Source organism: Falco punctatus (genome assembly GCF_963210335.1).
Source record: "Falco punctatus genome assembly, chromosome: 13".
Lineage (NCBI taxonomy): Eukaryota > Metazoa > Chordata > Aves > Falconiformes > Falconidae > Falco > Falco punctatus.
Window position 1 is genome coordinate 26532823 of NC_137593.1, and position 23714 is coordinate 26556536.

Below are 23714 nucleotides of genomic sequence, written 5' to 3' on the forward strand. Positions count from 1 at the left end.
CACCTACTTTCAGCAGTGTCTTGAAATACAGATACTAACTTCCTCAATTCAGTAATTTACCCAAAATACCCAAGAATACAGAGGCACTTGTTTAGCAAGTTTAGGTAACACCTCCTCCAGTCTCACGGCAGTATTCCTGAGACAGGGTGACACTAGGTTGTACCTGCGGGATGTCCAGCTAAAAGCATTACCCTCTTCCCGCTCTACACCAAATCCTACAGTGTGGCTGAATACAAACCCACAATTCATCAGGAAAACAGCACGGAAAAATCACTTCAGGTTCCCCTCTTCACTCATTTGGATCAAGATCTCACAAACACACAAATAAATGAATCTGAGCATTGTGGGGTTTTAAAAGCAGAACACAGGTTTATTTACAATCAAGTTCCTATGGGCAGCTGAATAAATAAAAACTTTGCCCCATATACTCTAATTCCCCTCTGCAGAAAGTGTCAGAACAAAAGGCTAGGTTAGAGAGATGCCTGGTATAGCAGCTGCCCCCTAATCCAGCCCCTCCAAAGAACACACTTCCTTAGTAAAACACTATCAGGAAAGAAGAAAATAAAGTGCAAATTAAAAGGCAATAAAACGCTGGTGGCTTGTCTTGAGGCCCAGACGATGTGGAAAGGTTTGGCTGGATAAAGTTATGTCAGGCAGCTCACACCCAGCCACATCACGGTTTTGGATGCTTCAATAGGGACAGAGCCAAGACACCGCTCCGTAGCGGAGAGGGCTCCAGCGCGAACAGGTATATTGCACATGTGCTCAAGAAGGGGGCAAGTGGCCTGGAATTGCCAGCACCAAAACAATGGATTTGGGATTTAACCCCATTTCTCTCCTGTGTTCTACTGACAGCCGCCAGGACAGGACGGATGAACAGAAAAAGGGATCAAACATCTATATTCCGGTACTGAAGTCACAGTATGACTACATTCCTTATCGCAGCAGCACAACAGAAGGTGAACTCTCTCCTCACGCCCAATAACCAAACTGTCTGTGGAATAAAAAGATTAAAAATCTCATAATTTGTGATACCCAAGCTGTTGGAGGGCATTTTGACAAAAGGGTGCAGGCAGAAGTCCTGAAAAATGGACCATCGCCTTAAGAACAGGTGAAACTGACAGAGAGTTCACATGACAGTGCTGGAGAGCCTGCCAGGATCACAGCAGCTCTGAACTGCGCCGGTAACTCGACGGCAGAGCTGCCAGAGCCACAGGAGACTCTCCTGAAGTGTTGGAACAGCTTTTAAGACTGCCTAGGACCTGTCCACGTCTCAGGATCTTCTCACCCCACGCCTGAACTAGGCCACAAGAACAGAACACAGGAGACAGGACATGTATTAAGTCAGCATACACAGTAACTTCTTTCCAACATTTCCAACTCCGAAGTGCTGCAGATACATTTGTGTGACTGGGTATTTGGCACAGCTGTCTGGTGAGGAATCCCACTAGTACCTTCAGCTCCATTTGGTGCATAGATACTGCATGTAAAGGCATGACTACATTCTCCACCCAGAACAGCTAATCCCTTGCTGAGTCCGAGTACCACAGTGCAGTTACAGCCAGAAGAAGTCTCTGACTCAGGCTCCTTCTCCATTGCTTTAGAACTTTCCTCTGGAAAGTGAAGCCCATGCGCTTGTTAATATCCCGACTTAGGATGGATCCGGGCTCGGGTCTCCATTCTGTTCAGCCATGGACCAGCACCGCCATACACAGAGGAGCTGGACGCTCTGCCCTTCACCCTCCGTCCAGTCAGAACTCAGACCACAGGACAGCCTTGTTGCCTTTGTCCACACTGACCACGTGGGCACCCGCTGGTGACCATGCGACTGCATTGATAGGAGAACTGAAATGGAAACCAGGTGTAAGTTTACAAAAAAGCTGAATTCCACAACAGTACTTGACACTGGAATAAAACATTATAATACTCTATGAAAGAAAAAGCACTTTTTCAGCTCTCAAGAGACTCAGGTTTTTAATAAGCCTAAGAGAGATACAATTTCTTCAGAATATATTAAATGCACTTTACCAGAATCGTCTCTGTTTAAGAAGTTGAACGCTAACAAACCTAACCTTAATTCAATCTAGAGAATACTACCATGAATCCACAAAGAACGTGCATATTAAAAATTCTCACACACCAACACAAACTGCAAAGCTGCACGACTACAATTATTTCATAGCTCAGCAAGATTCACAATCCAGATCCCCGTTTTAAATGGCCAGCTTCCCCTCACCTGTGGTGCTTTGCAAGCGTCCTCTCCAATTTCCCAGTGAGCACATTCCAGATGTAAAGGGCCCCATCAGCTGAACCAGCAGCCACATAGTTACCATCAGGGCTATGAGATCAGAGAAGGTGCAGAAGTCAGAGAATAATTTTCAAGCCAGCAATTTATCAGCACACATGATCATTCAGCTGCAACTTCCTAAGCAAGCAGCTTGGCATTAATTAATTTATGTTGTTACCAGCTGCAAACACTAAGAGGTGAAAGCACTTTGAAATCAGGAAGTTTCCAAGACATTGGATCAACATCTACAGATATACTCTGTCTTGACCAAGAGGTAACCTTGAGCAAGTCACAAACTCTGCCCCAGTTTTTCTACCTGTAAACGGGGACAACACAGCCAAGCATCAGGAATCACTCAATTTTGCTGTGGAAAGATTTATCAACTATCTTGCTTATATCTGACCTTACCTGAACACAACTCTTGTCCAGTCAGAGCCACATTTGAATCCCTGGGCACTGAAAAGTTAGAATTAAATAACTGTAAATTCATTTGTAAGATGGACTTCCAGGTTCTCACTAAAAAGCACAGTAAGGATTTCTACACAGTATCATAGGAAAAGACCTTTAAGGTCATCAAGTCCAACAATCAACCTAGCACTGCCAAGTTCACCACGAAACCATGTCCCCAAGCGTCACATTGACAAGTCTGGAATAAGCTCCAGGATCCCTTTATCACTAATCACGTTTTTCATACATCTTCTTTAAAGAGGTAAATTAAAAGATCCACCAGAGCAAATTCTTTGCTGTTAGACTCTAAAGGACTTTGCTCCCCATGCAGAAAAAAAGGATACTTAAAACCACTCCAGCACTGTGGGCAATCCACAATCCTAAGTTCTGAAATTTCTAACGTGCTTGTGGAGAACATACTCACCTGAACGTCTGCTTGACAGCACTAACCCGCAGATCGATGATCTTCAGTAGATCATCACGGGAACAGGTCAAAAGCTCCGTTCGCTCTGAGTTCAGGTCCAGAGCTGTAATTCTTCCAAGCAGCTCCAGTTCTTTTACTATGCTTTCAGTCCTAAAGACAAAAGAAGGAAAAAAAAATAAATGTAAATCACAGTCCAGAAGCCAAGCCACTGCATCAAAACTCTGACTTGTCCCAATGTGGAAAAGAAGAGCACAAAAAGGATTACTGGTTTATCCTCACATTTTTATTCTTTCCCAAGCTAGATCTCACTTTGTGGATAACACTTCCAGCCCATAGTTAAGATACTACTTTCCTCACACCCCCACCCTCTGAAAAACTAAATATCATCTAGAATAGCAAGTACTGACTGATGCAAAAATATTTACAAGAAAGCAGATTGCCTTTTCAGGAGAGAAACAGCATCCTCCCCCCCCAAAAAAAGTCCCAAACTCTAAACTAAACAGTATAAAAGCAGTAACAAAACTCTCTTTAACGGTTTTCTGCAACTCCAACAGTCTCATTCACTTCTAAGCTCAGGAAGAAGAGTGCCCTAGTGCAAGTTATACCTGGACAGCAACCCCATAACCATTCCTACACTTAAAGCTCTCTTACAATAGTTTTACCTGATGTCCCAGAAACGAATTTTCTTATCGAAATGTCCGCTCATTACACATTGCTCAGTACATACGATGTCATTGCAGCTAGATCCTGCAAACACTGTTTTTATACCTAAAAAGGATAAACCAATAGTGACACACTGAAATCTACACTGTACAAATTGATGACCTAAACAGTTCTATGAAAACAGAGACAGAAAATAATCACTACACCACACACAGCAGTGTCCAAGGAGTGCCACAGGGCAGACAAACTCTTGTCTTAGAATAATCCTGACTTAAGTCTTCAACAACCTCTCTGCCCTTCTCAATCTCCTTTGCTGTGGCTAATATCCCTTTAAATGCTCCTGTGACAGCTGCTTTACTTCCACTTTGTATTTAATTTGCTACTGTTAAACAACATGGAACTGTCTCCTTGACCTATGTTTGCAGTTCAGGTATCAAGGTAACCTTGAATCTCAACTTCTCTCAGTGCAAGCAGGTTTAAGACCCATCAATAGGAGGAAACCTAAGGAAATAAGGCGTTTCTCCCAAAGAAAAATCTGGATCCTAGCATTTCCTTTATTTGAGATGTTGAAATTTTTTAGTACGTTTCCAAGAGACACTTACATCTACCTCAGGGTTAAAAACTCTGACATGGCTCCAAGTTTTTAGTTGAAGACTACAATACCCACCCCCTGACTGGTAAACAAAGAACACTCACAGAACACAGCTGCTGTTAATGTAATAGCATTAACACTGCTTCCTGCATACGCATGATTTCTTTTTCTTACTCCAGGTAACAGGCAGAAAGAATCCAATTACTTGAATAACAACAGAAGATGAAATGGCTGCTAGTTTTTGCTTTTTTTGACTAGCAGTAAGATGAAATAATCTAGCTGGTGTCAGGCTTCCATTTACATTCAGTAGAAGCACAGAACATGGATGAAAGACAAAAGTTAGGTTTCCTTACAAACTTTGCTGCGGAGGTCCCACAGCTTGAGGGTCCGGTCATGACTTCCCGAAACAATGCGTGCATTGTCCAGCAAGAACTTGGCCGACAGAACTTTACCGCTGTGACCTGTCAGGGTGTGCTGAGGATGAGAGATTTACATGGTAAAATTGCACAGTTCCACTTGCTCCCTTTCCTCGTAGCTTACTAGTTCTGCTGTTTAGCAACTCAAAGACACTCTTAAATCATAATTTGCAGGTCTACTGTATGGCCTGGAGGAAAAAACCCAACCATCTATTATAGCTATATACATATATATATATATATATATATATATATATAGCTATATATAGCTATATAACAAGAGATTAACACTGAGTAGGAGTGTTAAGTAACACAGAGTTCAGCCTGAAGCTGGGAGACACAGGTTACCTTTAGCTGCAGTTTTTCTAGCTATTTGGGGAACCTGCAAGCTCTCTTCCTCAACACTCCACACCCCTACGTTTCATGGACAGATGGCAACTGCAACACAGCCTTGAAGGAGCAGTGAGCAGAAGGGGTTAAAGCATGCTGAAAATGGAAACCGCGCCTTCACATTTTTATAATGAGCTTCTCTCGAGGATATGACAGGGTATCTACGCTGTTGCTACACTTCCAAGCCTGAAAGCTAAGGCAACTGGAGATTTCAGAAAAACTCCCTGCAGCAGTTCCCGTAACTGCAGGGGGAGGCTCCGCAGGGCTGAGAACAACACGAACCACATTCCCTTCAAATTGCTGAATGTTACATACTAAATCACAAAACAGGTAACGAATGACTGAATTAAGAACTGTGAAAAACAAAGAGAGAAATCTCTGGTATATAGTTATTTTTTTTTTGTTTTAAATACTCAAAGGACTATCAAATTACACAAAGCAATCTAGGCTTGGGAAATACAAAACAAAACCCCTTAAGAATGGAAAGGAATGGGAGCAGTTTGGAAAAAAGAAGTAACCTGATACACAACACAAACTCGAAAGAATAAATCATCCCATAAAGACCACTTTGTTTTAAGAAAGGTCACAAACTCTGGAAAGGAGGATCTAAACTTTCACCCTACATCTCTCTTCTGCTCTTGCTGCACAGTCATTATGTACAGATATTTGCATTTAAGTAAGGACTTTGTGGCAAGATTTACCACAATTTCAGCTTCACTGCCTGCTGCTCACGTGCAAGCTATGGCAAATCCGTATCACACGCACTCCTAGAATGCACTATTTTATTGCAGCAAACAGTGAATGCACTCGCCCAAAACTGATAGTCAGCAAGGGCACGAAAAAATTACAGGAAGCTACTGTGAAGCCAGGTGGACATTTGCAGGGATAACTAACTTTGTAGCGAATAATCTATAATCCGCTGAACTTTTATTCATTATAATTCACATCCAATAGTAGGTTTTGCAGCCAAACAGAAGTTGCAAAAGAACAGATATTCTCCACTTTCCTGAATGAGACCTGACATCTCCACACTGAGAAATACCCAGTGAATTACAATGCAACTCTAGGTTATAACTGACATGTGAAATGTTGGAAGATTCAGAACATCAGTGTAGCATCTTCCTAAAATAAAAAGTTGAGAGAAAGCATACATAGGAATGACAACAAACAAACTTCTTAGAAAGCTCACAAGAAACTTTTCTTTTGGCCAACTAAATGTGATAACTTCTTTAAACTAGAGCGGAGAACATGATACAAAGGAGTTGGGAGGAGAGGAGGAATTTTTCAAAAGACATTGAGAATAGTCAAGCACTTTTAGGCTTGCTGCCTTTAACAGCTAGGCAAAGGACTTATTTTCAAAAATGTTGCTCCTGACTTTGAAAAAAAAAATAATTTGTCTTCTGCAAGCCTTCTTCAGCAGTCCTCTCTGGACTGAGGCTAAAACACTAAAGTGGTTCTCCACAAACCACAAGAAGTGTTTACATTTGCAAAGGGGTATGTATTGGGCGTATATGGCAAGGTTTTACTGGGGGCAGGGGTTGTATTGTGAAAATATGCATTAACTGGAGTTTCCTGCAAGACTGTGCAGAGACCAATACTGTATTTTAGGTCTTGCTGTGAAGACCCTTAAGAGACAAAGATCCTGTTAAAAAGAAGAGTTATTGAAAGTGTATATAACTGTCCAGCTTCCAAAACTGTCATGTCCCATTAGACAAAACTGGAAACACAAGACGGAAGCAAACTGAGCACTACTTTGCCTTCAAGAGACTCACCCGTAACCGATTATCATCAACTGTCCAGATTCTGCTGGCAAAGTCATTTGAAGCTGCTAAGAGGTATGAACCCTGTGAACACAAGATTAATTTAAAACTACTTCTGCTAGTCAATATGCAAATTAAACTCAAAAGTATTTCTAATAAATTATTAAAATCTTATTAGTGCTGTATTGCCAAAGGAAAAAAAGAACAAAACCAAAAACATAGTAGCGTATACCAGTATGGAAAACTAGTGTAACAACTTCCAAAAAGGCTGTGGCTTTTACTTCTCAACAAAATGTGACAGTGATTTGTGGTATCATGACTACAGATAAAAGGAATAACAATAACCAGACCAGAAAGGACATTCTCTTTTTCCTTCTGCTGCAGTGAGGAAATGGGTTCTAGTCTACCCTCATATATTGTGGTTTTCTTTTTTTCCTCTTTTTTGATTTTTTCACAGGGAAAAAACCCTGCATCGCTACCCCCACTGATTAATTAGGCCTCAGACTTGAATTAGCCCAATTCTTGTAATTTTCATTAGAATTCTAACATCTTAAACTAAGATTCCAAAACCAAAATCTGTCCAGGGAGCAATAAATACACTTGTTCATGGCTTTAGGCTTTGGCCTCTTCCAAGTCATCCATGATGGAGAATGTCACGAGATTAATGCTTGCACTCCTGTCCCTCTTAAAAGGCTTTCTGAATCCTTAAAGCCCTTAAAGCATCTCACCTCAAGCAGTTCTGTCCTCAAATGTGTTCAAACAACTTACCAAAATCAGAACTAATTTCTTCTGCAGATTAACAGTGCCAGCAAGTCTCTAATGAGCTAGTCAGTGTCCAAAGGAAGGATCCTTTTGGGCATGTATCAATAAAGTTTAGCACATAAAATCACCAAATGAGAGAAACGAGGTCAGCTTTGGTCTACTATCTATGCAGTAAAGTGCTGTGTTATGGAAGAGGTCTCAGCAGAAAAGTCAGATCATGCGTCCAGTTACAACAATCCAAAACCTCAAACTCCTTCAAGCCGGACTGTTGGATGCTGATTCCAGTCATGTCTCCAATACTTCAGGTTAACATGAACTGAACACATCACAAGCTGTCAGCAAACACTCTGCCAGCCACACCATCACTGTGCCATGACTGGCGAGAAACTGCTGGGAGAAAAGGTCATGGAAGTGCAATCCTTAGGATAAATCAGACCTTTTACTATTCATCACAGACCTCAGCAGAGCACTTATGGAAATAAGCTTCACAGAAAAAAGCCTCAGTGTGTTTGCTTCTTTTGTGCTGTTATGCCAGCTTCAGCGGGAAGCTGAAGACTAATTTCTTACTTTAGACAAAGCCTAGTGTATTTTATCATAATGTCAGCCAATGTCTGAGCTGCATATCATCTTCTAAATTGTAAACAAAGTTGAGAATTACAGATGACAGCATATAAAATAAAGATTTTTTGTGCAATTTTTAACCATTTGCAGTTTTACTCTCGTAAGTATTTTAAGTCATTTCTTAGGCAACTTTTCGAAGTGTTAGAATGGAAATGGATAGCAGAGCACAACATAATTCAATTAATTTACTCCAATTCCCAAAGAGTGGATATTGCACAGATACTCACAGCACTATCAAATTCTATGCTGGTAATCCCAGCATTACTACCAGAGAGGGAACCTTTGGGCTCACACCTATCTGCACAGAGAAAGACAAACAAAAGTTAAGCATAGGATTAGAACAGAAACTGACACAAAGTGAACTATAACATCAGCTTGCTTAGCACCCCACCATAGCCCAAAGCAAAAATGTTTACCTCCCAAGACTTCCCAAAGCTTAACCCTCCGGTCCATGCCTCCTGTTGCTAGTAACCGGGAGCCAGGGCTGAACTGCACTGCATTCACCTCCCCATCATGTGCATCCTGAGGAGTGGGAGGAACAGAACAGCCACCCAAAATGGAATTAGCATAGACCCAAAAAACACAGACTAGAAAGCTATAGAACTTAAAAGGTTATACAGAACCACTGCTGTAGATCTTCCAGCAGTATATAGGAAACAAAGCCGCAGACTGAAACTCTACTATGGTTGATGGTATACAGACAGAGCAAAAAGGCTGATCCTTACCTAAAGAAAAAAATGAAAGCACACAAACACTAGCAAGGACTCAATGGTGATAATAAACTGCCAGAAGCCTTACAACGCTTTGCAAGTTTAGGGTTTATAAGGTAAGGCTTTTAAGATACAAAAAAAAAAAAAAAAAAAAAAAAATTAAGGAAAGGACAGAAAACAGGTCATATACTGTAGTAGGAAACTAATTTTTCATTTCTCCATCTAGAGCCAGCCATGGAACGTGATCCAATCAGTTCATGCAACTCCAGAACACCAGAACACTCAAGTCAGGGTTGAGTTAGGAAAGTCTGCTAGAAAACAGCATAACAGATCAGCTGCATTCATTTGGTGTACTGGTGATAACGCTACTTTATATTTGTGATTAAGTAGTACTGGCAAAGTTGTGACATCTCTCACAGAGACCTTGGGCTTAAGCTGTGGCTCCTATCTGCAGGTGCAGTGACACTCCTGCTTTCTCACAGCTTCATCTTTTGAAGCTTGAGTTGGCCACTGAATAGTGATTCTTAACCTTCTAAAACCTAAGACGATCTTAAGATCCTTCCTTTTACCCCCCCCCCCCGTTAATTTCACAGCTTTGTACTACTTACCCACATAGTTTTAGTACCACATTCTTAAATCATTTGCTGCATTCCTTTTTAAGTATTTGCAGTAACTGCTCTTTCAAAATCAGTTTTTCAGGAAACTTGTATTTTTCTGGAACTCGTTGCTTGAACTTGGTCTGCCAGCTCATATTTAGGGGTCATCACACTTCAAATCTGATCTTTCTACAAGTGCAGAAGAGCCATTCAGAACAAAACTGGTCAAAGGTCTTGCCTAGAAACTATGCCAGAGAACGATGGCTGAAGCAGCTACCTTCTCTGCCTTCCCAAGCCTGTTCTACTCATCTCTCCAGGAGTCTGGTCTGCTCCCTGTATCTGCCAAACCTCTGGCAAAATCCTCGCGTTGGAGGACTGGAATGTTCTGCTGGGCCTAGACAGGTCCTCACACTCCACCTGGGCTCCAAATGCAGGAGCTACAACATAACACAGATCATCTCCAGAAGGAACACATGGATTACCATGAACCAAGTACAGACTTCTTCCTTCTAACATTGCAGTGCTAACGACACATCATCTCCATACTGTCACAGTCTGACAGGCCTACTGCTGCAGCTGCTCCTACTCCTGCTGCAAGATGGGGAACTGGAATGGGGCAGCATTCCCCACGTTGCCAAGACTAGGGGTTGGCATGTCCTACTGTGGTTTACCCCTCTATATCGGGGAGACAGGCTGCACTGCTCTTGCAAGTTCAGATGATATTACAGAAGATCAAGAGAAAGGTGAAAACAATGTAACTTTTCACATGGTTCTTTAAAACCTCACATACATAGCTTTGCAGTATCTTCTATGATGAAATCAGACATCAGCTGTCGATCAGCTGTGCTTGCTGTACATAGCCAGAGGAGAAGAGAGGTTGCAACACATACTGCAGCCATGAACACCTCCCCTGATGCTCCCTATTCAAGTCAGCTCCAGGCTGTCCCCTAAGTTATGACTCTGTTCTCACTTAAGGTAACATTGCTACTCCCGCCACCCCATGACTTCCATGAGAGAAGATGCTAACAGAGCAGCTGGGAATACACAAGCCTCCATACTGCAGTGAGCCGCGCTGTTACTCTGGATGAAATACGTAATTTCACGCCCACGAAATACCCACACCCAGCACTGGAGTGCCTCAGAAAGCTCAAGAGGAATGTTCAAACAAGTAGCTGTGTTACAAGACAATTTACCACAGTATCTTTCATTCAAACAGCAACGCCCACCACTTTAAGTTTGGCCTTGTGAGGCCAAAACACATAGAGGAGGTCTCAGCTTGAAAACTTTAGATCACACACAACAAATGAAGACACCCCACTACCACAAGCTCCTCTTAACCAGTTCTGTTGGATAACATTCAGTGCCACAACTCCCTTCACTGTGGAGAACTGGAACTGAATTAATCCTAAACTGTCAGCAATCTCTTCCTCAATCACAGCTCTACTATGGCATGACAGAACAGGGACTGCTGGGAGCCAGGAGGGTAATGGAGTGTAATTCCCCTGTGCGCTCAGACCTTTTACTAGTCATCATTGACCTCAGTAAGACAGACATCAAGCACATTGGCTCCGACAAGCATCTGGGCTAAGAATTACATGGGATGAATTATGCTACCAAATCAAGAATTCCTTCTCGTTTGGCAATGTTAATAGAAAAGAGTTTCAAGAGAGCAGCTCCCACACAAAGAGGATTCATTTCCTCCAAAGACAGTAAAAGGAACGGTAAAACTGAGAACTCCTATACTTACAAAGACACATATGGCAGTAGTGGGCACTCTCACTTCTTTACTGGCACCTGGATGTGGCTCTACATTATCCTGGGGAGCAGGGAACGAGGACAAAGAACGTCTCCTGAGATGAAACAAAGTAGAAATATTTTAAAATGAGAACTGAATGCTGTTTCTCTTGAGTTCATCCAGATCTGTATCTGTCACTTAACTACACTGTACAGCAATTAAAAAACAGGGGAAGGAGGAGTTTAACTTTCTTTTATCCCATCTTTCAAAAATTACATTTGTCATATAACACTACATCCATTTCTGACTTTCGATATTTCATAGCACACCAGACAAATGACCTGAACTGATTACTGACCTCATTTTGGAGCAGGTCTTTTGGTTTGTTTGCTTTTTAACAGGAAAGAGAAACATGGGAATGACTGCAGCCGAGTTCAGCCAGAAAGACTGTAACTCCATCACTATGTCTAGGGAGAATCAATATCGTTGCAACACCACATCCCAGGCAGCAAAATGCTCCACTCAAAAGCTCAGGCTGCACAATTTAAGCAAAGACCTTCCACCCAATGCAGAGATTAACTGAGGACTGGCTCCACTCTGGATACTAAACACAGAGCCCAACAACTTATTTAAAATAACCCTATTAGAGGAACAAAGTGCAGTGGAAAGTAAGAGCAAACCCCAAGTATTCTCTCCACAGAGAGGGGCTCATTGCCTCCCTAACTGTAGACAGTTTCTAGGCAATGATATCAACATCTGAAATCTAATCAGGATAATGCAGCTGGGTTCCATGTTACTTCAATGGAATACATTCACATGCTGGACTAAGAGTGGATAATGTTTTCACCTGGCAGCATCAGAAGATTGATGTCCCAAAAGGGGAGACTCAGACAGACTGGAGGGAAAGGTCAGAGGTCAGCACACGGCAAGATGGAAGAAACAGGAAGTTGAGGAGAACAAAAAAAGAAAAAAAAAGGCAGAAGCTAGAAGAAAGGCTGAAATTAATTTGTTCGTATTCCCTGCATCACCAAGATTTTGGTGTACATTGAAACCAATATACAAAACAAGGAGGTGAAAGTGTTCTAACCTACCCAAAGATATTAGTGATAGAGTCCAGAAGGCCTCCAGCTGGCTGGGAGAGTCGCTTACTGAAGGAGGGGAGGACAGGTTTAAACCTTGTGAATAGCTTCTCCACATAAAGATCAATACAAATACATGTCATAGCAACAAGTCTCTGGAAAGACTCCCTCCCCTGCAGGCCCAGTCCGAAGACAGAAAACACAGGCAGGCATCAGTTCAAAAGTCACCAGTAACTACAACTTAGAAAATAATTTGTGAGTGAAGTTTCTTCAATTTCCTTCAACCTCCACCCTGTGAATTACTGGGTTAGATATAACAGTCTGCCAAGTCTGAAGTTTCAACCTAATTAATCCGTGCTCTCATGTAACTACCTCTTACTTTCCACTCACTGCTATTTTAGAGAAAGAAAAAAAGATGCATTTAATCTAGGTCAAGACATTTCAGCTAAATCTAAAACCCCAGCTATTTGCAAAGTCACATCGGTATCTTGTATAGTAGCAGAGGCATAATACAACAAGCACTGCAATACCCATGTTACTGTCTATTTTGGTTTTAAACCTTTGTTTTCAAGATTAAACACAGATTTTTTTCAGAGACTACTGTAATTTAGTTAAAAAAAGCAAAGGAAAACCAGCATATCTAAAGCATGGTAACAGAGAACACAGCACACAAGTTTCATACTGCTCTGGTAGAAATACTAAAGCGTGTTCCAGCTAAAGACAAGTAAAAACCTAAATAACGTACCGAAAAACTCCCTTATACCCCTTGTGCTTCCTTAGTGACATGGTACAAAAATCTTTTTTTCTACAAACCTGGATGTTCGGCTGACAGCTCGCACTGGAGATGTCTCCTCAGCTGTGTCAGAGGTTTCATCTGCAAGCACTTCAATATCATCATCCCTGCTGAAGTGAGAGAAACCAGCTCATTTTCAATCAGCCAGAGCTTCCTATGGAAACCACGCATTGATGTATACGAATTGAATGGATGACAGCGTTCCAGGGTCTAACCCACATCTAGGTTTATTTGGCTGTGGTAACATGCAGGTAGATCCAGACAACAGAAACACTGCTCTAGCTGTCACGGCCAGAGATACTACATTCAACATACAATGTCTGAAAACAAGTACCTGCAGCACCTAAACTTCAGGTTTTTCTTTCCAGCTGCGACTTGCACTCTTCACTGACAACACAGTTGGACTTCTGCCTCCCTGTTTATGTTGACAGGCATCCTTTCCAGATTCTCTTTACCACAGGGATTGCATTCAGCTTGCAGCACTACACATAGCGTTATAATGACCTACAACCTCTGAGCAAGGCTTTGCTACAGGGTAAATTATATTTGCTGGAACCATTACAAAATAGCAAAAACACGAGTTATTGCAACCCCAGACAGAGATGATATCCTATTTTCACAGAACATTTTTTGCTGTTCCAAAACAAGGACGTATTAAAAAAAAAACACAAGAGTGCGAATTTTCCTTCCTCATCCACACCAAAAACATCCTGGCACTTTCTATACTGTTGTGCTTCAGGTGCTGCTCCATTAAGTATGCAGGATGTTCTGGTTCACTTCATTAAAACTGTTGGTGTACCGCTGAACAGAAGCGTGAGGTTCCAATGCATACACCATGAATTAATCCAGCTAAACTATTCAGCTAATGCTCAAAGCTTCTTCCCCATTAGTCATCGCGGGTTCTGACAGCCTAGCATTTTTTCCTTCAGTAATGATTTTTCCTCTACCCCTGATTTTGCAGGACAAACTATTTTTAAACACGCTCTATCAACCTGATGACACTTGACTGAACAGGATGTTTAAATTCAGCATTTAAATAGGAATTCCATTCCTGACATCAGATAGCACTCAGCTGCAGAAGAATTGAAGACGATGGGACCGTTTTTAATCTTGTATTTAAAAATATGTCTGCATTTTAAGTTTAAGACGTTGGAGGACAGTCTATATGAAAAGGCTATGGAAAATATGTTCTTCGATTGGAAGTATCAGGCTGATATTTCAATAAAACACTATCACGTTCTGCTAATGTTTCGTTTTTAAAATCTGAAGTTTGAGCTCTTAGAATTGTACATAGCAGAAGAACTTTCCATGTTAACTTCATGTATTTTTTAAGTACATAAACAAAGGCACACTCCTTGAAATGCTGTAATTTTCCCCTTCAGTAAGCAGCACTTTTATACAATACAAACCCTCTAAAATTACGAAATCAAAAAGGAATCTAAAAGATCTGTGAAGCAGAGTTCGAGTAATTTACAGGAGCAATCATTTTCTAGATTTATTTTTTTTTGGTTAAACAGGTTTCTTTTTAACTTCTCAGTATCTCGCATCATATTATTTATGGAACACTGAGACCACCATCCCCACCACAACAGGAAGTAAAATATTCAAGCTGTTACGCTACAGCTACCTCTGAGGCCAGTTCTAAGACAGGAAGGTCTCACTTTGGGTGACAGAGAGGAAGAAGCTTAACAAGGAAAGTAGCCACAGACCTTACATGGGTGTTCCCCCTCTCCGTGCAACATTATTTAGTGAAGAATTTAATATTCCAAGATATTTCATGTGCTTTTACATCAAATAATGTGGGCAAGAGGGATATCACTATTCTTACAAGCTGGGAAAGCTGTTCTCTGGCTTGGGACTGTCTACTAGCCTGTGACACAGAAGTCAGCAGTAATCTTTTCATGGAGAGTCACACCTCAATAAGCTAAGGGAATGGAAGCATTTAAACATTTATAAAAAAAAAAAAAGCAAAGCAAATCGTGCTAATCAGTTGTATTGTTAATTGCTGTTTCAATTTTCCTGCCAAATGCTAGAAGCTCTCTCATCCTCCCCTTATAAATGCCCTTCCTACCTACCCCAGACTTTTGTGGGGGACCTCTTCCAGAGCAGATACGCTGCTCCTATCATGTGCAAGGACATGCAGCACAGAGGCTTAACGTGACTACATGCTGCTAATACAAAACCAACAGATATAAAAAAAAGCCTGCACACTGCTCTGGCACTGGGCTTTGAAGACTGTCTCAGCAGTCTCCAGTAACAATGCAGCAGGTGCAGTTTTTCTGGATTTGGCTAACACGGGTGCCAAAAAACTTACCAACCTGGTGCAAAGCACCTGTACCATCAACTGCCCACTTCAAGTAAGCTGATTAAATACCACCCAGGAGCAAACACAGCAGTGAAAAAACCAAGAGATTAGAGTATTCATCTCTGGCTTGCCAGGTAAAGTAACTCCACATCTATCAACTTCTTCCTTACAGAATAAACCTCTCCCAGTAAAGAAGTGATCAGTGTATTTTCATCCACCTTGACTCACTCAGTACCTGTTCCTACAGGAAATGCTTGAACCTATCTTTGTAGTCTAACACTTAAAAATACAGGCATCTCCAGAGTGTGTTGCTTCATGACTGAAGAAGTATTTTGATGACCAAAGACACCACATAACCAATGTTTTTATGCTGAGATAATATATATTCACCACATGAACCATTCTTTTCAGTCCAAGCATCTATTTTTAGCCATAACAGAGCTCCTTCTTCTGGAACTTCAAGGAGGGAGAGTTACTGTACATTTTTGACTTTACATTGAAGTTTAAACACTCCTCTACATCACCAAATTTAGAAATAACAAAGATACCATTTATCACGTATCTGCGTAAAACTGAGGCATGAAGTGATGAAGGAGACTATAAATCAAGACTGCTTACGGTTCAACAGGCAGGGGTTCTTTGGCAGCTTCTGCTAGCTCCTTCTGCAGCCTGGCCTGTCGTCTCCTAAGAAAAGGAAAGCAAGGTTATTTAAAAAAAAGAACAAACCAACCAACACAACACCCCCCCCCCCCCCAACCAAACCACTCAAAAACCTCCTTAATCCCATTCCAAAGGTCACCCTGCACAGTTTTGATGGGCTTCTTAAGATTTTTTTTAAAAAATAATAACAAAAAAATCAGACCATTGCTCTATTTTTACTCTGTTTTTCAAGATATTCAGTGCAGGAGAGGCAGTTTTCTTACTGTGATTAGTGAAGGACAAGATCAATCAAGTGAGGCAATAAGGCGAAGGGTACCTAACGGCCCTTTATGACCCATATGGATGCAGATATGCTTGGAGTGCAAGAACTTGACAAATAATGATTATGTTAGTAAAGATAATACAAAACTGCTCAATACTTTAAGACCTGTATTATAACTCTTAGTCTCCAAGTACTGTTAGCTTGCAAGTAAGCTGAAACAATTCAGAAAAAAAATATTATTTTGCAAGGAAAAAAACAAACGTACAAACTTATTTTTGCAAGTTATACACAGCTCAGTCTCATGGCAGCCAATCCTTCTAGCAGAATGCAAAAAACACTTCAGTTGTTTAAGTCAAAAAAGAATAAAACTAGGAGTATCAAGATGCAACATGAACAAGAGAAGGCCAAGCCTAACGCCAGCAAAACCCTCTCAGTTTTTATCTGATTTATGATCTTCAGGCCATAGTTAAATATTGCTCAAGAAACAAAAGAACATGTTTTATTCATTTAAAAGACAGGAATGTTTTCATGAAGCATCCATCAGAAGGAACACAAAGTTCTGGACTCTCATTGTGTTGTGCAAGAACAGAGAGCTCTTGGAGATCAAAACTAAATCTGGTTTTATCCTAGGCACTCAGTATTCAAAAATATATTGGGAAGTAGTTTATCAAATAGAGGTCATCGGTCTCACCTTGAATCCTTTTCATTCTCTGCATTCAAACGATTGGCTTCTTGTGCTTTCTCTGCCATCCAACGTGAGACCAGCTCCTGGTTATCTTCAGTAGTTTTCCTTAGTTTCTCCTCCAAGGCATTGAAGGTGATCTGGAGAGCATCATACTCATCTTTCAGTGTCTGATTAGCTCGCTCAAGATCTTGCAGTTTGCTACGCAATTCCTGGCACTCCGTTTCCAGTTCAGAGATCTTTTGCAAATACTCTGCAATCCTGGAATGATAACAAAATATACAAAACAATGAGGACCTCCTTTGGGACCTATACCATCTTCTTTCTGCCTTTTGTACAACACCCAGCAAAGGAATTTTTAGCCTGTGGCCAGGACTCCTATAAAATATTACAACACCACTAAACAACTCAACCAGAAGTCTGGGTCTCATACCAAGAACACAGACAAAACAGTTCCTACTCACTTCGCTTCATTCATCTGCATCTCTTTGTCCTTCTGCTGCATTTGGTTATTCAGATCAATTACAGACTGGGCCAGCTAGGGAAAGGAGAAAATTACATGACAAAATGCAGGGATGCCAGCTTGATAACACACACTGAGCAGCAACCAGCTAGAGTACAGACCAATCTAACAGTATAAGCACAAAACATACTTTTCAGGTCTTTCATAGCTTTCTATACAGATCTGTTCACTCCCCCCATCACACAAGTCATTAAATCAGGGAATCCACTTTCAAAAATGAGTTGTCAAAAAGTTACTGTTCTTTGATAGCTCACTCCTTTCCCTCAAAAAGTTTCTTTAATAAAGTCACATCAAACTGAACGCATATTAAGAAGAAATTTTATTTTTTAAAGTAGTGGAAAAATCAATACAGAAACTAAAAATTGCCAAGTAAGCCAATGAGTACTAAGAACCAAACAACAAATCTTCCTGTGACAGCCAGGACTACAGAAGACCTGTAGCTCATATATTGTAAACACAGGTTTCATGAAGTTTTCCAACAAAGAAAGTTGCTGGTGGAATCTCTGCAGTGCACAGGAAGCAGAGGGGCAGAGGCCAACACTAACAATGAGCTGCTGCGAGCTCACAGCTACCCTGTCAGCAAGCAGCAGCAAGCCCCACAGCGTTTAGAGCCTCAGCTGCCCAGGGAGAAGAAAGATTGAGGCCCAGAGAGAAGGAAAACTGAGTTTTGAGAAGAGTGCCTGCCTTGGTAGATATTTAGGATACCAGGCTGGGTGGGCAGAAGGAATTTTCAGTGCTTTTGACTAGTCAGTGCACACCTCCTGTAGAAAGCTGTCTCCTCTTTGAAAAAGCCTAAAATGACTGACATTGGAGCTTCTCCACAACTCTAGTGAGGTGTGATCAAAGGATCACGGTAACGTTTTCCAGGTCACTCCTGCCTTCGTCCTATAGAAGTCTGCAGTACCATTCAGGTACTAGCTCCTGGAGTCATTCAATCCACTGCTGTGGTTTTTAAAAACCCAATTCTGCCAATGAAGTTGCCACATCTTTTCGTTAAAAAAAAACCACAAAAAAAACCAGGAAAACAACCCCAAAACAACCCAAAAAGATGGCTTTTCCTCTCCTCCAGGCCCAAGTCTCAGCTTACAGGATTCCTGGGCTCCCTACCGCACCTAAATGGCAGAACCAGTACTCCCTTTTCAGCCTAACACCATGGCATTCTCAACCTTTGCTTCTGCTTGTTTTGTCCACTTGTTTATAGCAGTGGTCCTACAAAGTGAGACAAATGAAACCACATAGAGCCACCTATTCTCTCACTCATTACAGGTCTTTTCAGTGTAGAACTAGTGGTCATGCACAGCTCTAAACTGGATCAGTTCCCCCCTCCTAATAAATACAGTTAAAAACCCACTCATGAAACAAAATTAAGCACTTAAAAACTGTGCTATGCTGACAGTGTAAGCTCTTCTTTCCCAGCTGTCAGTTTTAAAGACCAACCATCTCTGGTTTATTTCAATCATCAAAATGGGGAATTAAAAAAGGGCTGTACAAGAAATGAGGAAAAAATGATGATGAATACGCTTGGTAAAATTACAGTCATGTTCACAAAGGGCCACATATGGACCATACAGAACACAAGAGGACTTCCTAACCTCGCCACGTTTCTTATGCAGCTCTGTCAGCTCCTCTTGATGCTTTATCTTCAGCTGTGCCAATTCCTGCAACTGAGCATCATTCCATGTGCCATCATGTCCTGGACTGGAGTTTAAGAGAGAAGAAGAAGAGATGTCACAAACCAGAATTCAATTGCTTCTGCACCCTCGACAGTCTCAGGACACTACCTCTCTTGCATTCTCTATACTACATCAGAGATACAGGTCATTTATAATAAACCAAGCCACAGCTAGCTCCCCCACAACACACTTCTCACCAACAGAAATGCCATTATATAGTACTGGAAAATTAAGTTTACTGAGGACTCAATTCACCTTTTTGTAAATTTCTAAAACAGCATTCAACCTCAAATGAGAGACAACTAGCCCTTGCTTAAATTTGCATGAAGACAACTGAGTCTTAGAAGTACACTCTTCAAATTCTGGAAGGATTACAAATATTTTACCACTTCACATTTGTTTTGGAAGGAGCTGGTGGACCTCAAAGATGCTAGATATCTGGAGGGAGCATAATTCAGGGCACAGAACCAAAGGCCAGGGAATCAAGGGTATACTCCTGGTGTTACAAGTTGCTTCTCCGCTGTCCTGTGTTTTAGCCTCTTATTGTATAGAGGTTTTGCAGTGTTTTTTTGGTTTGTTTTTTTTACAACACAATTGTACCATGACATAAGCTGGAATTTCTATACACCAAAAGAACACACCACCAAACAACTATACACCAAAAGTACCACCCCACAAACAACTATGATTGTAACATTTATCACTCGTGTCTTTGAAAGCAGAGACAAGAACAGAAGTCAGGTTTTTAAAAGCATGTATACATATCACACACAGAGACTCTGAGCAAGTTAGCAGATATATTTTAAGTTACAGCTTTTAAAAAAATAATTCTCAGTTAATCACTATTATACCAGACAAACAGAACAAGGTAACTGCAAGCATCTGTTTCTGCTGTCATTCTATGTTGTAACACTCCAGTGGGAAACAGATATTGCATTCAGAAGCTGAAAGGTCTCCCAGTGGTATCAGTAACTTAATGCTCTTATCAAAAACAAAAAACCAACACCTCACTGAACTAATGCTATACAAGAAGACACTGCATTTCCAAAACACTGTGTCCAAACAGATAGGAAACTGAGCCCTGTGGTAATATCCAGCACACCCTGTAACTCTGGCCATGTACACCTCTATAGACAGAATCAGGTATTCCTCCTTGGTCTTAAGGTAAGTAAAAGTATTTTTTCCTCAGCTACTTAGGATAAGGAAATGAATTCTGTTTCGAAAAACTGTCACATACTGAGGGCAGTATCAGAGTTCAGCTTAATATTTACTTTGAAGATGCTGTTTCTGTGCATTTCTTCTCACCCTCATCTACGCCAGCCTCATCTGTTAGAGTAGGCGTTCAACCAGAATCAGACTCCCATAAACTAAAGATGATTCAAGAGAGCTGCAGTCATCAGAAAGCTTTTGAGATCTTTCACACAGGTGTTAACTCCAGCCTGCTGGCCAAATGCTAATATTTTCCCTGCAATTCCTGTAAAATCGTAAAGTTCTTCTTTCCTTACTAGTAATAGTACACACTAGCCTCAACTATATTTACTTGCTTTGTATCCCAATCAGACACACACATACAATTTTGCATTATATGCAAAAAGAGCTTCAACAGAAGAAGCAACTCCTTCACAAGTAGGAAATTCTGCTTAGCCCTGCCTTCTCTTCAGTTACACCAACAGCAGAACCCAATAGCCTTTACCTGCTGGGATTTACGTCCTGTCCAAACAAGGACATGCTACTAGCATACTGGTTTGCTGTGGATTCAAATGCCAACAGAATACGCAGCATGACTGCTGCACACAGCGCTGGAATGCTATTCCCAGGTTAAAGAGAGGAAGTTTCCTGAAAAAAATTCTGCTGAAAGCAGGCAGAACACACATTCTTTTCAGCATATGGTGCTTATTTAGGACTGACACTTCACAATCATGATTTTCTCCATTCTCCCCTTCTATGTGATAACACAGATTAAAAGACGGCCTGCACTGCAGTGCTTACAAGACCAAACAATTTCAAGAGCCATATCATTAGGAACAAACACCAGGCAAACATAAGCATTACAAAGCAAACAGATCAGAAGCAGAAGCTCATTCCAGTCCAATTCCACACCTTGAATTTCTGATAAATTAATTTGTCCCAAAATGCAGTCAAATTTTTCTGCACCGTATACTGCAAACACACTGTAACTTGATAAAGTTTAGAGTTAGTTATAATTTGGTTTTAGTTCAGCAGAATTCCACGTTTCTTTTATTCCAAGTTACTGTAGTAACCTCGAAGTTGTCTGTGTTTCGAACACATCATGAAACACAATGTGCTTCAAACAGTGGATTAGGTAACAGTGTGCATGACAGACAACTGACTGACAGAAAAGGAATTTTAAATACCTGATTTCATGTCTGCTCTGCATGTCATATTTTTCTGCCTGAAGCTTATCAGCCAGCACTGCATGAAGGTCTGACTTCTCTAGTAGCTTGTTATCTGAAAGGGCAAAAAGCGCAATGAAGAAGACAACCAAAAAGCAAAACCAGATTCCCACCCTCTTTTTCTACCAAGATCCAGTATCTTTAATGACTGTGACACGACCAAACATTACTTAAGCCTCCACCACATGAATGTGCACTTCTCTGATGTCAGCAGGCTAAGGCAGCATTCCGCTGCCACCCCAGGAATCCCTCATTAATCCAGATGCTGCGTGTGGAACTGCTCTTATGAAAGTTTAATAGCGAAACCGCTCAAGTGTACTGCTATCTGCTAAAACAGAAGGAGTTCAGGGTTCAAACTCTTTATGGCCCTTTAGATGATAGCAATGAAAAACAGACCTACCAGAGAAGTGGCCATACCCCACACTCCTCACCAGGTTTGCTCTTTTCCCGCCCAGGTCACACAGCACCGGGGCCACCTAGCAGCTGTCGGGTGGCTCTTGCTGCCACCCGCCCCCTCACAGCTGAGGAAGGAGAAGCAAGTGCTGGAGAGACCCTGAATCGCGCCAAATTTTACAACAGATCACAAGCACCTTCAATAGCACTGTTATTCTCAAGTCCACCAACATCAGAGCGGAACTGCACAGACAATTTAGACATTCAGTCACTATCCACAGCACCAACTCGGTTTAGCCCGTGAGGGAACTGAAACAACTACTTATTTTCTTCAGTAATGCAGAAAGCCCAGTTTTTCTCAGTTTTAACAATCATTTCCCAGCCAGTCTTCTGAAAACGACACAGCGAAGCCCCGGGGGGCCTTTACCACCGCGTTTCCCCCACTTTCCGAGGAGGAGCGGGGAGAAAAAGCGCCTCTGGGCCTCGGCCCCGCCAGGGGAGCCGCGCCGCCGCGGCCCACTTACACTGCCCGATGATCTCCTCGAAGGCCTGCCGCTGCAGCCGGTCCCGCCGCCGCAGCTCCGCCGCGATATGCCGCTTCCAGGGGGGGAAGCCGGCGGCGCGCAGCCCCGACGCCATCTCCGCGGCGCGGCGAGAAGGGGCAGCAGAGGCGAGCGCCGCCCGGGCCGCGGCCTGCGAGGGGCGGCCGAGGGGCGGGGTAGGCGGCCGGGAGCGCCGGGAGGCCGCGGCCCGGCGAGCGCGGCGGCGAGGAGCGCCCTCTCAGAGCCGGGGCTCGGCCGGCGCGGCCCACGGCCGCCGCCCCACGCCCGCCATGGCGCTGCGGCCGCGCTCTGTCAGGGGCCCTTGCCCCTCCGCGGCGCGCCACGATGGCGACAGCGGCTGCCCTGCCTCTGCCTGGCGCCGCCCTCCCGCCCAGGCGCCAGCGCCGCTCGCCTTGCCGCCCCTACCGCCGCGCCGGGCAGCGCCGCGCCGAGCGCGCACTGCAAGCGGGGTGTCGGCCTTTGCCGCCGGCCGGGCGGGCGGGCAGCCTCCCGGGGAGAGGGGGCCTCGCGCGGCGCCATTTGGTGTCCCCTCCCGGAAGCGCTTCTGCCATCTTGAGAGCGGCGAGCTCCGCCATCCCGCCCGTGCCGCCATCTTAGGAGGGCTCTACCCACCCCTTCGAGGGGCATGCGCGTATCCTCTGCTGCCGCGCTGTTAGAAGCGGCCGCTACGCTGTCCCAGGGGTAGCACGGTGCCGGCCGAACCAGCAGCGGACAGCCGCGGTTAGCGAGGGGACACCGGTGTCCCGCTGGCGCCTGGGGCTGCCCCGCTCCTGCTTCCCCGGCGGGCGGTAGCGCCTGCTCTGTGGAGGCGCCGACAGCCCCCGCCCGCCCCCGGGCCGGGGGGCTTTGGGCAGGGGACAGGAGTGAACCAGAGGGACGAAGGTGAACGCCTGACGCCTCAAAAGTGTGGCCGTAACCGAGGTCATCTGTCAGGAAAAAATCCTGGCTTTCTCGTTGAAGCCTG

The 23714-nt window shown here is 42.9% G+C and overlaps 1 protein-coding gene across 9 annotated transcripts; it reads right to left on the reverse strand.

Annotated features, from left to right (window-relative positions):
• Window positions 1-341: 341 nt before the first annotated feature.
• Window positions 342-23456, reverse strand: ATG16L1 (autophagy related 16 like 1). 9 transcript variants are annotated; one of them, XM_080409769.1, is made up of 19 exons: window positions 22712-23456; window positions 21756-21849; window positions 19300-19405; window positions 17649-17722; window positions 17194-17445; window positions 16199-16264; window positions 13296-13382; window positions 12495-12551; window positions 12251-12298; window positions 11416-11518; window positions 8779-8884; window positions 8590-8660; window positions 6992-7063; window positions 4767-4887; window positions 3821-3926; window positions 3159-3308; window positions 2696-2743; window positions 2237-2338; window positions 342-1845 (listed from the first exon to the last, which is right to left on the reverse strand). In XM_080409769.1, exons 1-19 carry the CDS (start codon window positions 22824-22826, stop codon window positions 1752-1754), a joined length of 1872 nt encoding a protein of 623 aa, XP_080265895.1. In that variant the 5' UTR covers window positions 22827-23456; the 3' UTR covers window positions 342-1751. The 9 variants fall into 9 exon arrangements, with proteins under 9 accessions (XP_080265895.1, XP_080265894.1, XP_080265897.1 ...); XM_080409768.1 differs by having other exon boundaries at window positions 13296-13385; window positions 22712-23451; XM_080409771.1 differs by lacking the exon at window positions 12251-12298 and having other exon boundaries at window positions 22712-23444.
• Window positions 23457-23714: the final 258 nt, after the last annotated feature.

What these genes read in the sequence shown, in the direction of transcription:
- ATG16L1 (XM_080409768.1), bottom strand. Translation starts at nt 22,826, where the DNA reads ATGGCGTCGGGGCTGCGCGCCGCCGGCTTCCCCCCCTGGAAGCGGCAT. An exon ending in CTACTGCCATATGTGTCTTT is followed by an intron (nt 8,885 to 11,415) that starts GTAAGTATAGGA and finishes CCCACTCCTCAG; the next exon opens with GATGCACATGATGGGGAGGT. An exon ending in GGACCTCCGCAGCAAAGTTT is followed by an intron (nt 3,927 to 4,766) that starts GTAAGGAAACCT and finishes TATCCTTTTTAG; the next exon opens with GTATAAAAACAGTGTTTGCA.